Below are 13874 nucleotides of genomic sequence, written 5' to 3'. Positions count from 1 at the left end.
GGTGTGCTGGGAGATTCACTCTGTGTCTGACCCCGGGAGTGTGTGATGGGACGGTGCGTAGGGAGATTCATTCTGTGTTTGATGCCGTTGTTCCATCCCCCATCCCTCTCGTACTCGGGACGTCAGTGGACTCACGTCTGATATTAACTGTCTCAGAGGGGCAGGAGAGGGTCAGTTAGCCAGGAAGGGGGTTGGGTGGAAATGCGATCCTGCGCACCCAGACTCTGCCAGACCGACCTCCCTCAGCCTGGAGCTGAGACGCTACTGTGTCAGTATGAGGAGCTCCGACCCACTGTCGCAGTGCACAGGGTGTGGGGGGCAGCAGAAACCTCAATTAAAACTCAAGTCCGACACCAAGACAGGAAGTTACAGCGGTTTATTGATTTCATCGTGACAAATGTAAATTAAACAATATGTGAGCTGCTGACGTGCGGGAATAAATAAACTGCTCCCGATTCACTCACAGTCACACACAATTAACTGACCGGCCACAACGGGTGACAGTTTGAATAATCAGTCACGTTTCTCACCGTCACTCTGCATCGGGGAACCGATGAGTATAAAAATCACACTTCAGGGCCGTGTCCGAGATCGCTGCAGATCCAGGGTCACTGCCGAGGTATTTGTCAATTTAACATCATTATATCAGCCAGACTGCCGAATGCACCGTCCTCAGCAAAGGGAGAAAAAGGATTCTCTCCCGGGATAATCCCACCCCCGGACACCGGTGTCCCAGACTGAACCCCGGCCCCCAGGCTCTTCCCGTCTAATTCCCCGGGGTCTCGTGGGGGAGTCTCAAACCCGCACATCCACTGGAAGCTGTGCCACTGGACAGGAGGCGGAAATACATCACTGTGGGAACGCTCCGAACGACAGACAGCTTCAGGCTGGAGCCAGTTCCGTTAGAACGGTTGGGAATTAAACCTGGCGTGCAGCCATTAAAGGGGAGGGCAGGGAATTGGCCAAAATGTCCCCCATCAAAAAAGGTATTACGTACTCCCGGGATAATCCCACCCCGGGACACCGGTGTCCCAGACTGAGCCCCGGCCCCCGGGCTCTTCCTGTCTGTGTAATTCCCCGGGGTCTCACGTGGGGGAAGTTGCGCCACTGGACAACAGGCGGAAATACGTCACTGAGGGACCGCTTCCGATGTCACAGAGGGCAAGACTGGAGCCAGATCCGTTACAACCGTTGGGAATTAAACCTGGAGCGCGGATGTTAAAAGTAAGGGTGGGAGTTAAAGGGGAGGGCGAAGAATCGGCCGAATTATCCCCATCTCGCCGCCGGAGATGTTCGCACATTCAGATGTTCACACGGTCACCGTCAGTCCGGGTCTGGGTTCCTGCAGAGATCTCAGTTCCTTCCTCCCGGTCCGACTGAACTGATTCTTCTCCAGGCTGAAACAGATGGGAGAATAAAGACGAAATAAACAGATTACACAACAGTATCAGTAACAGCGGACTGGGGTTAATGTTTCAACAACACTCACAGACAAATATCACCAGAAATCCCGCGGATCCGCTGATATTTTATCACATTGAACATTAACACAAACACTCACTCGATACACTTCAGACTCAGGAGGGTCAGTATGAGGCGGCGGAGAGCAGGGACAGATCGGTCCGTGAGAGAGTTTGTTCCCAGGTCCAGCCCCATCAGTGATGGGTTTGTACTGAGAGCGGAGACGAGATCCTCGACACCAGAATCTGTGAGACCGACATTGTCCAGCCTGGAGATGAGAGAGAGTGAGGGTGAAGGACAGAGAGAGACAGGAGATGGTACAAATCCCCAGTGTTTATCAGTAACACAATTACTGATCACATTAATGTTCAGTGTCAGACACCCAGTAACTGTAAACACAATCTCCCACAGTCTGCTACTTACACCAGTGTCTGTATTTTACACTCCGGGTTCCTCAGAGCCGCAGACACCAGTTTCACTCCTGAATCTCCCAGTTTATTACCATTCAGGTCCAGCTCCGTCAGTGATGGGTTTGTACTGAGAGTGGAGGCGAGATCCTCGACACCAGAATCTGAGAGACCGACACTGACCAGCCTGGAGATGAGAGAGAGTGAGGGTGAGGGACACAAAGAGACAGGAGACGGTACAAATCCCCAGTATTTATCAGTAACACAATTACTGATCACATTAATGTTCAGTGTCAGACACCCAGTGACTGTAAATACAATCTCCCACAGTCTGCTACTTACCCCAGTTTCTGTATTTTACACTCCGGGTTCCTCAGAGCCACAGACACCTGTTTCACTCCTGAATCTCCCAGTTCATTATCCCCAAGTCTAAACACAAACAGACAAATTGATGAACAAAGTGATTCAAGCCGAGGGTCTGAGGGAATGTCTCTCACTCGGACATCTCAGGAAACATTAAACCCTTCAGTAAATCACTGATCGGAGTTCCCATCACTGTCAATGTCCCTCAGTGCCCAGCTCCAGGGTATTCACCGAATGTCAGTAATTTAGTCTGTCGGTGTGACCCTGTAAACTCCACATATTCTGTCTCATTCCCCGATGGTCAGAAAAGTGTTACTGATGTGAGAGGGTCGGAAGGGGCAGGGATGAGGGGTGAAAGAGTGTCCAACAGTGAGGAAGATTTGTGAATGAGAAACTGTCGATGGGAGATGGTGGAAGAATCCCAGTCGAGCAAAAGGGATAAAATCTGCAGGACGAAGGGTAATGGGGAACAAAGGTCTACCAGGAGGAATGGGAATGGTGAAGAGAGAAACCAAAGAAAGTAGGGGAGATGGGGATGAAATGTGCGACTGGAGGAAGGGGGATGGGGAAGTGATATCTCACAGGGGGAAAGGGAATGGAGAAGAGAGATCCCACAGGAGGGGGATGGGAAAAAGAGAACCCACAGGAGGAAAGGGGATGGAGATCAGATATCCCACAAGAGGATGGGGAAGAGAGAACCCACAGAAGGATGGGGGATGCGGAAGATGGATCCGACAGGTGGAAGGGGAATGGGAATGAGAGATCCCACAGGAGGATACTGATGGGAAAGATAATCCTACAAGATAAGAGGATGCAGAAATAGATTGTACGGGAGGGGTGGGTCTGACTGAGGCCCACGATCGGGAGAGGAGATGCCCAAATTGTACCTGGGTATCCGGTAGCAAGCAAAGTCACACAGGAGGACTGATGCTGATATCACCCAAGGGGAAGGACAGGGGAGGACAATCTTACTATAGCACTTCTCTCTGTCTCACCGGGACCGTCCACGGACGGTCTCGTATCCCTCGCCGGGAAGGCGGCGTAAATCTCTGACCCACTTTGCTGCAGTCTGTGTTGGGCTGGGTGTCACTAACAGTGTGAAGGAACATTGTCTCCAACATCCCTTCACAAGGAACCACAGAACCCTCCCGTCCTTGGGGATTTACTGGCTGATCCCCTGGGCATTTGTCACAATTCTTCACAATTTGATTTGCTACAGTTTTACCCGGATTCCTTTACATGGAAATAACACAATGGAACAGTTTCACATTTCAGAGTGAGAGCTAAATCAAGTTACCTCAACTCCTGGCACTTGTGCAGCCCGGGTCCCAACCGCTGGATTCCTTCACACTGAATGCGGCAGCTCTGCAGGTTGAGGTGTTTTATTGTATCACAGAGTCCGATGACATGAGACAGGACCGCGCAGTCAATCGGGGTCAGTGTCATTCCACGGAATGAAAGTATTTCTACAGATCCCAGTGTGGCCTGAGCCAGTCCACGATTCTGAGCCTCAAACAGGTAGTGCAATGTGTTCAGGAGGCTTCTTTTACTATCTTCACTGTCTGTAATTTCAAACTGGTGTTTAACCTCCTCCTTCACCCAGTCAATCACCCGGCAGGTTGTTTCATGAGGAAATGGACCCAGAAACTCCTCCAGGCCCTGAGCTGTCATTGGGTTGGAGAGACCAGCCACAAAACGGAGAAATATCTCAAATCGCCCATCTGTCATGCTGTGGGCTTCAGTGAGGAATTTCAGGATATCCTCGGGATGTAGCGTCAGGAATTGTGCGACTGCAGCTACAAACTCTTGGATGGTGAGGTGTGGGAATGTGTACACCACGCTTTGGGCAGAATCCTCTCTCTCCAAAAGCTCCATCAGGAACCCGGACAGGAACTGGGAAGGCTGCAGATTGTATTTGATCAAATCTCCATCTGTAAACACAATCTTCTTCTCGGACACTCCTCTGAAGGCCATCTGGCCAACCCTGAGTAACACATCACGGGGGTTCTCAATCTCACCGCCGTGGTTTTTCAGGATGTTGTAAATATAGTAGGAGTACAGTTGGGTGATGGTCTTGGGAACTCGCTGCGGGTCCCTGACTCTTTGTGTGAAGAAGGGGCCCAGTGCCAGAGCGAGGATCAGGCAGCAGGAGGGGTTGTAGCTCATGGTGTACAGGATCTCGTTCTCCTTCACGTGTCCGAAAACAGCTGCTGCCACCATCTGATCTTCAAAATACCTGATGAAATACTTCTTCCGTTCCTCACCAACAAATCCCAGGATTTCAGCCCAGACACTGATCTCCACCTTTTCCAATAAATGTAATGCAGTGGGGCGGGTGGTCACCAGCACTGAACACCCTGGGAGCAGCTTGCCCTGGATTAAACTGTACACAATGTCAGACACTTCACACCACCAGTCGGGATCTGGGCACTGGTGCTTGGGTTCTGTATCTCTCCGACTGTCAGCAAAGTCGATGTTGTGTTTGAATTCATCCAAACCATCGAATATAAACAGCAATCCCTCTGGGTTCTTCCAGACATCTCTCAGGGAATTCCCAAAGTAAGGATATTGATCCAGAATCAGTTCCCTCAGGTTTATCCTCTGGTTAATTGCATTTAAATCCCGGAATTTGAAACTGAAGACAAACTGGAATTGTTGGTATATTTTCCCCGTGGCCCAGTCATAAACAATCTTTTGTACCATTGTTGTTTTCCCGATCCCCGACACTCCAGCCACTGCTGCCATACTCCCAGAATTGGATTTATTCCCAGAAAAGCTGCTCTGGAACAACTGATCCGTCCGGATTTTTTCCAGCTCTCTGCGGAGATGTTCCTCTCTCCACTCCTCGTGGTCTCTGCCTCTTGCCAGCAGCTCATGTTCCACCAGTCTCCGATCTCGGACAGTAGAAATGACCGTGAGCTCAGCGTATCGATCAACCAGCTTGAAAACCTTCACCTTCTCCCTCATCAGGATCGTGTTCACTCTCAGTGTTTCAGTTTGTGCCCGCAGAGTCTCCTTGTGTTTCTGCTGAACATCTTCCATGGGAAAAATAAAATGATCACCACATTACACTTGTAAAAAACAAAGTTTCAGATGGATTTTTCATACTCTGCATTGGTATTGCAGGAATTCAAAGTTTCTATGGATGACAGTGTGGACAATAAATCCTAGTTCATAGACAATGGATATGATGGTATTCAATGACCAAGAAAAGATCTGACTTGTACAATATGATATTCAGCGAGCAATGACGGTAGAATTTCCCTCTGATATTTTATTATGTCCTACTACCCACATAATGGCAGATGTGATTTTCCAGAGACTCTATCTGGCACCCAGGCATTCTTTAAAGATCATCACTAATGACTCCAGAATTTCATTCATAACAACCCCTTCCTGATCAGTGTAGAAACACAGAGAGTGAGGGTGGACAGTGAGAGACATTGACAGTGATGGGAACAACCCCTTCCTGAGTGTGGCGAATATTGAATTTGATTTCTTAACTTGGGCGCTGATTTCCTTGGACCATGGCACTTTAATAGATCATAAGACATCGGAACAGAATTAGGGAATTACATCATGGCTGATCCTGGATCCCACTCAACCCCATACATCTGCCTTCTACCCATATCCTTTGATGCCCTGACCGATCAGGAAACGATCAACTTTCCTATCCCCTTTCTAATTCCTGGATCCATAGTAATTAGTTTTAACATATTCACCAATGATAAGTTAGATTCCCAACTCTTGTCCATTAACGTAACCAACAATAAATATCAGTGCAAGTAACAAATCTGAGGCGACATCTCAATCAAAGCATCTACTTCTTTTTGAAGAAAATGTCATTCTGTTTAACCGTGACGTTGAATCCAACTTATAAACGAACTTAGTCCCTTCGTTACAGAAAGGGAGTGACCACTTTGATTCAGCAACAGCAGTCAACAGGAGATAAATCACACAGAAATGTTAATGTGCTGTAGGAGCAGAGGATCTTGACTTCCCCAACATGAACATGAATTGCCTTATATTTCCGGCTTGGGAGGGTGCAAGTTTTAAAGTGCGTTGAAGAAAAGTAACTTTGAAAAAGGCCCGTGGACAGTCATGCCAGACAAGGGCAGATTTGGTCCTGTTCTATTCATTAACATAGCAGAGCGTGCAGTTAAAGCATTTTAAATATGCTGATAATGAAGCTGAGCTTCATAGTAGTTATGGAAATGAGAAAAGGTGGTTTGGCTATAGATATCGAAGTAGGGGAGGGATGATTTTAATTGTGTACAACAGCACTGAGAGCATGTGACATGATGGTGATTTTAAAAAAATGCAAAAACACTTTGAATATATTACAGGCAACAGAGGTTCAGTGGATCACTGCCAAGAGTATATGGAACTTCAGTTATGAGGAAACCTCCAGGAGTGTATACAGGGTTCGAAGATGTACTGGGACACTCTGGGAAGTGCGAGGTGCTTCACAGGGTGTTAAGATCCAGCCAGGGTTTTGGGCGGTTTTATGGTGCATCAGGGCACGACCAGAGGTACGTGCAGTCCATGGTCGTAATGTGGATTAGATGAAGTATAGTTTAATATTCATGCAAATTATACTGAGTGGGACTCGGGCTGAAAGAACTGCTTTATTATGTTTGGAGATACAGCACAGTAACAGCCCCTTCCAGCCCATGCGTCCACACGGCTCAATTACACCGTTGTGACCAATTAACCTACTGACTTGTACATCTGGGCATGGACTGATTCAGGATAGTCAGCTGGCTTCGTCTGTGTGGGACATTTCTAACCAATCTTATAGAGTTCTTCGAGGAAGTTACATGGAAAATTGATGAAGGCAAGGCAATGAATGTTGTCTACATATATATTTATTAAGGCATTTGACAAGGTCCTGCATGGGAGGTTGGTCAAGAAGGTGCAGTCACTCGGCACTCAAGATGAGTTGGTAAATTGGATTAGATGTTGGCTTTGAGGGATAAGCCTGAATGTGGTAGTCGATGGTTGTCTCATCGACTGGAGACCTGTGACTTGAGTGCTGCAGGGATCAGTGTTTTGTCTGCTGTTGTTTGGCATCTATATTAACAATGTGGATGATAACGTGGTTAACTGGATCAGCAAAATTGCAGATGACATCAAGATTAGGACAGCGAGGAAGCCTATTATGATTTGCAGTGGGATCTGGACTAGGTGCAAAATTGGCTGGAAAATGGCAGATGGGATTTAACACAAACAAGTGTGAGGTGTTGCATTTTGGTAGGACGGTAGAGCATTGAGGAGTGTGGTAGAACAAAGGGATCTGGGAATATAGGTCCATGTTTCATCGAAAATGGTGTCACAGGTAGAATTGAATTGAATTGACATTATTACTTACATCCTTCATATACATGAATAAAATCTTTATGTTGCGTTTCCGACTAAATGTGCAATATGTGATTTATAGTACTTTATAGGGAGAGCAGTATCATGTGCTTCACTGAGATGTGGCTGCACGAGGACATACCTGATCAAAGCGTTTCCATAGAGGGCTTCCAGACCGTTCGAGCTGACCGGAATTGCACTGAGAGCGGTAAGCGTAAAGGAGGGGGACTGGCTGTTCTGGTAAATAACAAATGGTGCAATCCTGGGCATATTACGATCAAGGAACGTGTCTGTAGCCCGGATATTGAACTTTTTGCTGTTGGACTCTGGCCATATTATTTGCCAAGGGAAATCTCGCATGCAATTGTGGTTGTTGTGTACATCCCTCCCTCTGCCAACCCGATGTCGGCGTGTAACATCATTTACACCGTCATAGCCAGATTACAAACCCAGCACCTGAGTGCCCTCAGTACCATCTCGGGTGACTTCAACCAGGTTACCATGGCTAGAACACTGCCCAACTTCACGCAGTATGTGAGCTGTACAACCAGAGGGGAGAGGACTCTGGATTTGATGTACGCTAACGTTAAGGATGCATACAGCTCCTCTCCCCTCCCCCCACTGGGAAGGTCAGATCACAACCTGGTGCATCTAAAACCCTGCTACGTGCCTCTGGTGAAGAGTAAACCTGCAACCTCGAGGACAGTGAGAAACTGGTCGGAGGAGGCTTATGAGGCGCTCCAAGGTTGTTTTGAGGTGACAGACTGGCAGGCACTCTGTGAGCCACATGGAGAGGATATTGATGGGCTCACAGAGTACATCACTGATTACATCAACTTCTGTGTGGACTTACACTTCCTCCCTTACCACCATTCAGGGCCCCAAACAGTCCTTCCAGGTGAGGCGACACTTCACCTGTGAGTCGGCTGGGGTGATATACTGCGTCCGGTGCTCCCGATGTGGCCTTTTATATATTGACGAGACCCGACGCAGACTGGGAGACCGCTTTTCTGAACACCTACGCTCTGTCCGCCAGAGAAAGCAGGATCTCCCAGTGGCCACACATTTTAATTCCACATCCCATTCCCATTCTGACATGTCTATCCACGGCCTCCTCTACTGTAAAGATGAAGCCACACTCAGGTTGGAGGAACAACACCTTATATTCAGTCTGGGTAGCCTCCAACCTGATGGCATCAACATCGACTTCTCTAACTTCCGCTAATGCCCCACCTCCCCCTCGTACCCCATCTGTTACTTATTTTTATGCACACATTCTTTCTCTCACTCTCCTTTTTCTCCCTCTGTCCCTCTGAATATACCCCTTGCCCATCCTCTGGGTCCCCTCCCCCCCCGTCTTTCTTCCTGGACCTCCTGCCCCATGATCCTCTCGTATCCCCTTTTGCCTATCACCTGTCCAGCTCTTGGCTCCATCCCTCCCCCTCCTGTCTTCTCCTATCTTTTTGGATCTCCCCGTCCCCCTCCAACTTTCAAATCCCTTACTCACTCTTCCTTCAGTTAGTCCTGACGAAGGGTCTCGGCCTGAAACGTCGACTTCACCTCTTCCTACAGATGCTGCTTGGCCTGCTGCGTTCACCAGCAACTTTGATGTGTGTTGCTTGAATTTCCAGCATCTGCAGAATTCCTGTTGTTTTTCTGTGTGGACTGCAATGTTCCGACAAGAACTGTCCTTTGTTATTCAAATAACAAGTCATGGGTGACAAAGGACTTTACGGACATTCTGAACGCTAAAAAGAGGGCGTGTAGAGATGGAAATAGTGAGGAGCTGAGGGCAATACAGAGGGATCTGAAAGCCAGGATCAGGGAGGCTAAAGAAAGGTACAGGGGGAAGCTTGAGTGGAAACTCCAGCAGAACAACATGAGAGAGGTCTGGAGGGGGATGAGGACCATCACTGGGTTCCGGCAAACTAACAACAGAGGAGCTGAAGACAGTGTGGACAGGGCCAACGAACTTAACCTGTTCTTTAACAGATTGACAGTGTGGCCCTTGTCCATCCCCCACATGAGCCATCTGTTGTCGGCCCCCAACCAACACATATTCCACTCTTCCCTCCTACCCCTCCTTACAGTTCGCCACCCTGCTGTCATGACTATACCCCTTCCCCACACAAAACCAGCACGGTGGGCTTCACAGCTCTACAGGTGTGAAGACAGCTGAAACGTCTCAACGCAAGCAAGGCTGCAGGACTGAATGGTGTCAGTACCAGGGTGCTCAAAGCCTGTGCCCCTCAGCTATGTGGAGTACTTCACCATGTATTCAACCTGAGCCTGAGGCTCCGGAGGGTTCCTGTGCTGTGGAAGACGTCCTGCCTCGTCCCTGTGCCAAAGACGCCGCGCCCCAGCGGCCTCAATGACTACAGACCGGTGGCATTGACCTCCCACAACATGAAGACCCTGGAGAGACTTGTTCTGGAGCTGCTCCGGCCTATGGTCAGGCCACACTTAGATCCCCTCTAGCTCGCCTACCTACCCCGACTAGGAGTTGAGGATGCAATTGTCTACCTGCTGAACCGTGTCTACGCCCACCTGGACAAGCCAGCGAGCACTGTGAGGGTCATGTTTTTTGACTTCTCCAGTGCGTTCAACACTATCCGCCCTGCTCTGCTGGGGGAGAAGCTGACAGCGATGCAGGTGGATGCTTCCCTGGTATCATGGATTCTTGATTACCTGACTGGCAGACCACAGTACGTGGGCTTGCAACACTGTGTGTCCGACAGAGTGATCAGCAGCACTGGGGCTCCACAGGGGACTGTCTTGTCTCCCTTTCTCTTCACCATTTACACCTCAGACTTCAACTACTGCACGAAGTCTTGTCATCTTCAGAAGTTTTCAGATGACTCTGCCACATTTGGGTGCATCAGCAAGGGAGATGAGGCTGAGTACAGGGCTACGGTAGGAAACTTTGTCACATGGTGTAAGCAGAATTATCTGCAGCTTAATTTGAAAAAGACTAAGGAGCTGGTGGTAGACCTGAGGAGAGCTAAGGTAACAGTGACCCCTGTTTCCATCCAGGGGGTCAGTGTGGACATGGTGGAGGATTACAAATACCTGGGGATACAAATTGACAATAAACTGGACTGGTCAGAGAACACTGACGCTGTCTACAAGAAGGGTCAGAGCCGTCTCTATTTCCTGAGGAGACTGAGGTCCTTTAACATCTGCCGGACTACGCTGAGGATGTTCTACGAGTCTGTGGTCGCCAGTGCTATCATGTTTGCTGTTGTGTGCTGGGGCAGCAGGCTGAGGGTAGCAGACACCAACAGGATCAACTAACTCATTTGTAAGGCCAGTGATGTTGTGGGGATGGAACTGGACTCTCTCACGGTGGTATCTGAAAAGAGGATGCTGTCTAAGTTGCATGCCATCTTGGTCAATGTCTCCCATCCACTACATAATGTACTGGGTGGGCACAGGAGTACATTCAGCCAAAGACTCACTCCACTGAGATGCAGCACGGAGCGTCATAGGAAGTCATTCCTGCCTGTGGCCATCAAACTTTACAACTCCTCCCTTGGAGGGTCAGACACCCTGAGCCAATAGGCTGGTCCTGGACTTATTTCATAATTTACTGACATAATTTACATATTACTATTTAACTATTTATGGTTCTATTAAATGTATTATTTATGGTTCAACTGTAACGAAAACCAATTTCCCCCGGGATCAATAAAGTATGATTATGACTATGACCATAACAAATAGTATGTATAACAGGATAGTCAATATAACATAGAAATACAGTTGTGTCAACATGAGTTCATCAGTCTGATGGCCTGGTGGAAGAAGCTGCCCCGGAGCCTGTTGGTCCTGGCTTTTATGCTGTGGTACCTTTTCCCGGATGGTAGCAGCTGGAAGAATTTGTGTTTGGGGTGACTCAGGTCCCCAGTGATCCTTTGGGCCCTTTTTACACACCTGTCTCTGTAAATGTCCTGAATAGTGGGAAGTTCACATCTACAGATGTGCTGGGCTGTCCACACCACTCTCTGCAGGTTCCTGCGATTAAGGGAAGTACAGTTCCCATACCAGGCAGTGATGCAGCCAGTCAGGATACTCTCAATTGTGTCCTTGTAGAAGGTTCTTAGGATTTGGGAGCTCACACCAAACTTCATTAACTGCCTGAGGTGAAAGGGGTGCTGTTGTGCCTTTCAAGCCACACAGCCGGTAAATACAAACCACGTGAGATCCTCGGTGATGTTTACAAGATCGGAAGACAAAAGAGCAGAAGTAGGCCATTCAGCCTATCGAGTCTACTCCACCACTTTACCACGAGCTAAACTATTCTCCCATCTAGTTCCAATTTCCGGCTTTTTCCCCATATCCCTTGATACCCTGACTAATTAGATACCTATGAATCTCCTCCTTAAACACCCTCAATGATCGGGCCTCCACAGCTGTATGTGGCAACGAATTCCATAAATCCACGACCCTCTGGCTAAAAAAAAATTCTCCTCACCTCTGTTTTAAATGGGTACCCTCTAATTCTAAGACTGTGGCCTTTTGTTCTGGACTCATCCACCAAGGGAAACAGCCTTTCCATACCTACTCTCTCCAACCCTTTTAACATGCGAAAAGTTTGTATGAGATCGCCTCTCATTCTTCTATACTCTAATGAATATAGTCTACGAGCCGACAAATGCTCCTCATTTGTTAGTCCCTGCATTCCAGGAATCATCCTCGTAATTCTTCTCTGAACTCCCTCCAACATTAGGACATCTCTTCTAAGACAGGGGCTCCAAAACTGCACACAGTATTCCAAATGAGGTCTCACTAATGCCACATCGAGCCTCATCAACACCTCATTACTCTTACACTGTATTCCTCTTGAAATGAACGCCAACATAGCATTCGCTTTCCTTACCGCCGATCCAACCTGGTGGTTAACCTTTAGGGTATCCTGCACGAGGAACCCCAAGACTCTTTGCACTTCCGATTTTAGAATTTTCTCCCCATCCAAATAATGAACTGCCAATTTTTTTCCCCAAAATGTCCAACCGTACATTTCTCAACATTGTATCTCATCTGCCATTTCTTTGCCCACTCTCCTAATCTGACCAAGTCTCTCTGCAACCTTTCCATTTCTTCAACACTTCCTGCTTCTCCACCTATCTTGGTGTCATCCACAAAGTTAGCCACAAAACCATTTAATCCATAATCTAAATCATTGATATACATTGTGAAAAGTAGTGGCCCCAACACCGACCCCTGCGGAACACCACTAGTAACCGGCAACCAATCAGAATAGGATCCCTTCATCCCCACCCTTTGCTTTCTGCCTGTCAGACAGTGCTCCACCCATTCCAATATCTTTCCTGTAGTTCCTTGGCTCTCATCTTATTAAGCAGCCTCCTATGCGGCACCTTATGGAAGGTCTTTTGAAAATCCAAATACACAACATCCACAGCCTCTCCCTTGTCAATCTTATTTGAGATTACCTCAAAAAATTCCAATAGGTTGGTGAGGCAGGAACTTCCCTTCATGATATCATGCTGGCTTCGGCCTATCTTGTCCTGCACCTCAAGGTATTTCATAACCTCGTCCTTGAGGATCGACTCCAATAACTTTCCAACTACCGAAGTCAGACTAATAGGTCTGTAATTTTATTTTTGCTGCCTCCCTCCTTTCTTAAACACAGTTGCGACCTTCCAGTCCTCCGGAAACATGCCAGAGTCTATTGATTCCTGGAAGATCATTTCCAATGCCTCCTCAATCTCCAAAGCCACCTCCTTCAGAACCCGTGTGTGCACCTCATCCGGTCCGGCAGAGTTATCTATTCTTAGTCCATTTAGCTTCCCAAGCACTTTCTCTCTAGCAATCTTGACTGTATCTAATTCTATTCCCTGAGACATCTGGCTATCAGGTATGTTGCTAATGTCTTCCACTATGAAGACTGATGCAAAATACTCATTTTGTTCCTCTGCCATCTCTTTGTTACCCATTATAATTTCTCCAGCATCACTTTCAATTGGTTCTATATCTACCCATGTCACTCTTTTACTCTTCATACATTAAAAAAACCTCTTAGTATCCCTTTTATGTTAATTGCCAACTTCCTTTCATAATTCATCTTTTCTTTCCTAATGACTTTCTTAGTTTCCTTCTGTAAGTTTTCAAAAGTCATCCAGTCCTCAGTTTTCCCACTAAGTTTTGCTTCCTTGTACGCCATCTCTTTTACTTTTATTTTTGCCTTAACCTCTCTCGTTAGCCACATTTGTACCGTTTTTCCATTCATGATTTTCTTTTTTCTTGGAATATATTTTTCCTGCA

The 13874-nt window shown here is 47.5% G+C and overlaps 1 protein-coding gene across 1 annotated transcript in view; it reads right to left on the bottom strand.

The window, feature by feature from the left end:
• Positions 1–361: 361 nt before the first annotated feature.
• LOC140208426 (NACHT, LRR and PYD domains-containing protein 3-like) overlaps positions 362–13874 on the bottom strand; it is an 85390-nt gene continuing 71877 nt past the window's right edge. The window contains exons 6-10 of the mRNA XM_072277103.1: positions 3529–5266; positions 2211–2297; positions 1885–2055; positions 1562–1729; positions 362–1397 (exon numbers count right to left, since the gene is read on the bottom strand). Coding sequence (XP_072133204.1) covers positions 1310–1397; positions 1562–1729; positions 1885–2055; positions 2211–2297; positions 3529–5266 — 2252 coding nt within the window. The 3' untranslated portion in view covers positions 362–1309. The remainder of the gene's footprint in view (positions 1398–1561; positions 1730–1884; positions 2056–2210; positions 2298–3528; positions 5267–13874) is intronic.

This window comes from Mobula birostris, chromosome 13, assembly GCF_030028105.1.
Source record: "Mobula birostris isolate sMobBir1 chromosome 13, sMobBir1.hap1, whole genome shotgun sequence".
NCBI classification, from domain to species: domain Eukaryota; kingdom Metazoa; phylum Chordata; class Chondrichthyes; order Myliobatiformes; family Myliobatidae; genus Mobula; species Mobula birostris.
This window is presented reverse-complemented; position numbering and strand designations above follow the sequence as displayed.